Source organism: Buceros rhinoceros, unplaced genomic scaffold (assembly GCF_000710305.1).
Source record: "Buceros rhinoceros silvestris isolate BGI_N320 unplaced genomic scaffold, ASM71030v1 scaffold31638, whole genome shotgun sequence".
Lineage (NCBI taxonomy): Eukaryota > Metazoa > Chordata > Aves > Bucerotiformes > Bucerotidae > Buceros > Buceros rhinoceros.
The window spans coordinates 1-3,817 of NW_010427936.1; the positions used below are offsets into that span (position 1 = coordinate 1).

Here is a 3,817-nt window from a genome sequence, read left to right on the forward strand (position 1 = left end):
GAGGATCGTGGGGACGCAGATACCCCACCGAGCAGTCTGCAGTCCCGGGGAAGGGCGGGTTGCAGCTCTTCTGGGGAATCACCTAGGTAAATTGTAAGGGATGTCTTGAAAAGGAATCTCATGCATTGCTGTTAAAGGCAGCGTGAATAAAAATGTGCAGTTAATAAGCAGAATTCTTACAGTGTTTTTGTTAGAAGGGGACTGGGTCCAGCATGCTCTGGAGGTTTGGAAATCATACGTAAGACACCGAGTCTCTTGGATTTCATGTAGTTCTGATCCTCCTCTTTCTCGGTCACACAAACTCCTGTCCCGTTGCTGTTCTCCACGGTTTTCCCCTTCCAGGGCGAGTTACGGAGCTGGCTCTCCATGCCCGGAGCTGCCCCCGCCGCCATGGCGTGTGGTACCCGCGAGCAGCACACGACTGGGGTACCATGTAGTCAGGGCTGTAACTGGGAACCAGCAAGCTCTCTACCTGCCAATAAGCCGCTCTCAGCACCCTCCTCCTCCCCGGGAACTCCCCCATTCACGAGTGAGGCCATTGGGGTCCACTCGCACGTTTTTGTCACTGGGCTTGCGGCCGTGGTTTCTCTTTGGTTTGGGGGTAGGCGAGTGTGTGGGATGTATGAAAGCACACACTGGTATGTCGATGCCTTGCAACGCTACGCTTGGTTGCACCTTGAATAAAGGGAATTTCTCATTGTAATATTTTCTAAGAAATGCACCCCTGGAGTGCAAGAGTTGATTTGGTTCAGGAAACCTGTGTAAGGCCTTGGTATCCTTTAGACCACGTTCTGCACCCTTGCAACGGCGGCGTGATCAGGGCACACCGCCGGCGCATGGTCTCTGCCCTCGGCTGCAGACTCTTTGTGTTCTGGGGTAGTCCTCTGGTGTGATGACGAAGGGATGGGAGGCGAGCAGTGCTGGACTTGGTGCATCTCGGAAGGTCCAGCTTCAGTGTGAGACAGGAACTGGGAGTGGGGATAAACTACCCACCTGGGATGGTTCAGATCTGCTCTGTAGGGGCCAGCTCCTCAGGCTCTAGGGAGAGTACTCTACAGAATAATTCCGTGATGATAGGCTCATCCCGCTTGCTAATCAGCAGGGCAGTTTCACCTTAGAGCAGCAGAGACTTAAGTGTGTCAGTTCCATCGGTTCAGTCTGCCCGTGGCCATCGCCAGGACACAGAGCTTACAGGAGGTGGGGAAACAATGGGAAGACTTGGTGCAGTTTGGAGAAGGGAGGCTGTTACCATAAATACTGCTTTATTGTCCAAGCCACATGAGACGCTGACACACACAGAGTAAAATACAGGCAGGGAAAAAAGAGCTCTCAGTAGCAATTATCACACAAATCAAGTGACAGCCTCCCCTGTTAGCTGGAATAATTTGAGTTATTGGTTAAAATGTAAAATGCAAGTCGTTGCATATTTAACATGTCTCTCAATTTTTGTTTCTGATTCCCAGATCTATTATAAAGTTATTAAAGAAATTGAGCCAGGAGAAGAGCTCTTGGTGTATTTGAAGGAAGGTGGTTATTCCCTTGGGAACATGGCGCCCAGCATGGAAGGTAAGGCCTCGTTTCGATAGACAGGACCTTTTTGCACCTCTCTGCATCCAACCTGGGAATGTCGAGAACCTCGGTTAGTGCTGAACTGGGATAAAATCCTGATCCGGTACCTGCTCCTCTGGAACTCTTACTGTTCTGTGCTTATTTTCACTCTTTCTCTGGTGAGAGTAGCTGTAGGATGGTGGCAAGCAAGTTTTGATTAACCTCAAGGCATGCAACAGATTAATGTGCTGCTTCTCTTTGAGGAACAGTGTGGTTTTGGATATGGGTGAAGGTGCCTTTTTAACCCCCAGGGTCACCGTGTTTCTTTGTGATGAAAACAGGCCAAACCACTCCAAGGCTGGCAGAACACTGGTCTGCAGAGCTCTGGACTCTTCCTTGTCCCCAGCACAAAGATGGTGATGGAATGCTTACCTTTGTGATGAGAAGAAGCACCAGCTTTCGCTCCTCATTCTGTTAGGCTGATGAGAGCTTTGGGTCAGGTTTTAGGGTCACAAAGAACAGAAGCGCTTGGCTCTGCAGAGCAGGAGTGGCAGAATTCCTGTGGTAGGAACACAGCTGTAACCTGGGGGTTGGAAGGAGGCACAGGCTGAGCTGGCCCTGTGGCAGGACACTTGGAAGCGGCACTCCTTGGGGACAGGTTGCTGCTCACGTCTTTGCAGGGTCCTTGCATGCTTCTCTAGTCACTGCCGCTGGCTCTCATCAGCAACAGGAGAGTGGGTTAGTGGCACATGTGGCCCAAAATATTCTGGCGGTCTGAGAGTGCCACCAGGATGTTTTTCCCTTTGTCAGAGAGCTTTTCTCGAGGCTCAGCGGAGCCTCTGACCAACGCATGGTGTCCCACCTCTTCCGCTGCCAGTGACAGAGCCTGTCAGTACACACACTGTGCAGTGGAAGCGGTGTCACAGGAAAACTAGGGAAGTTGTCCTACGTGATTCCCCCAAATATGATAAGACCATGGCAAGAGGACAGACATGTCCGGGGTAATCAGAAAGAGCAGGTTCTTCATTCAGAACACCGTGCTAAGTACAAACCCCTGTGGTAACTGAGCAGCGCAGAGACCTTGCCTCAGCTGGAGAACATTGTGACTGTTGAATTGGAATGAAGGTCAGTCTGGACTTGCAATGTTCTGCTCCATTTCCTGGGGTTCGTAGCTTCCCTGGTAGTTGGTGACAGCGGAAATTGGAGAACAAGGCACAATGTACATGAATTTTCTCAAATTAAGAGATTGTTAGGGTGTATTACTTGCGTCTTTTCCTGACCGTTCACTGACTGTAGAGCCTGTTGCGGATTTCACATTATTATTATTTGATGACTAACTTCTGTGGTGTATTCCCATCTACCTGTCGCTTTTAAACTACTGGTTGTAAATTCCATTCTACGTATTAATGGCTAAAATCTGAGTTGTCTCACGTGGACATCCTACAGTACCTTTATTTTCTTTTACCTGTATATTAATACCATTTTCAGATCAGGATTTGCAGTGACACCCTCAAACGGTGTAGGTACGATAGGCACAAATAGTTTGAGATGTATGTGAGGAGGCAGGTGGTTCAGGATTAGCGCTGCTGCAGGCTCCTTTGCCGAAGGTCGCTGGGTGGGCAGTGTGGTAGCTGCTGGCTCACGGAGAAGTCATCTTTGGGATTATTTTTTCAGTGTTCTCCCCAAAAGAGTTAGTGATTTTCTTGCCTGATACGCAGAGATGAATAGTTCCTGTGTTCATGGTGATGCAGTAACACATCAGTCAGGAGGCTCGCTCACCACCCAACGCTCAGCACTGCTTTGCATTTCTGTTTCCAACAGGCTTTTATTGGAACAGGCAAAACGTGCTCCTCGTTTTCCGCCGCGGTCATTACGTAACGTTCATCTCTATCTTCCTGCTAACCTCTGGTGCTTTTGCCACACAATCGCTTTCAGATTGTAATAGGCCAACATTAAATATTTGACTTCTTAAGCCTTTTTACTTTCGGTAATGCGATCTTCCTGCTGCCTCGCACCCCCATTTCGGTTCGGAATTAACGAGAAAGAAAATGCAAAATTGTTCCACACAAAGATAATTATCATAAAAATCTTTTCTCGAACGGCAGCCAAACACAGCAGACCCTTATCACTGCAGGAATGTTGAGTAGGGCACTTGAACTCCTTTGAGATTCAAGTCTGGTAGATTAGCATGTAGATGCCACATAATTGTGTTCCCCTCGGTTTCTCTGAAAGCTATTAGGCACTGATTTATTTTTCTGTTACATTCCTG

The 3,817-nt window shown here is 48.6% G+C and overlaps 1 protein-coding gene across 1 annotated transcript in view; it reads left to right on the plus strand.

Annotated features, from left to right (window-relative positions):
• The first annotated feature begins 1,466 nt into the window (after positions 1–1,466).
• Positions 1,467–3,817, plus strand: part of PRDM16 (PR domain containing 16) — a 35,996-nt gene continuing 33,645 nt past the window's right edge. Inside the window, exon 1 of the mRNA XM_010142108.1 lies at positions 1,467–1,566. Within this exon, the coding sequence (XP_010140410.1) occupies positions 1,548–1,566 (19 nt within the window). The 5' untranslated portion in view covers positions 1,467–1,547. The remainder of the gene's footprint in view (positions 1,567–3,817) is intronic.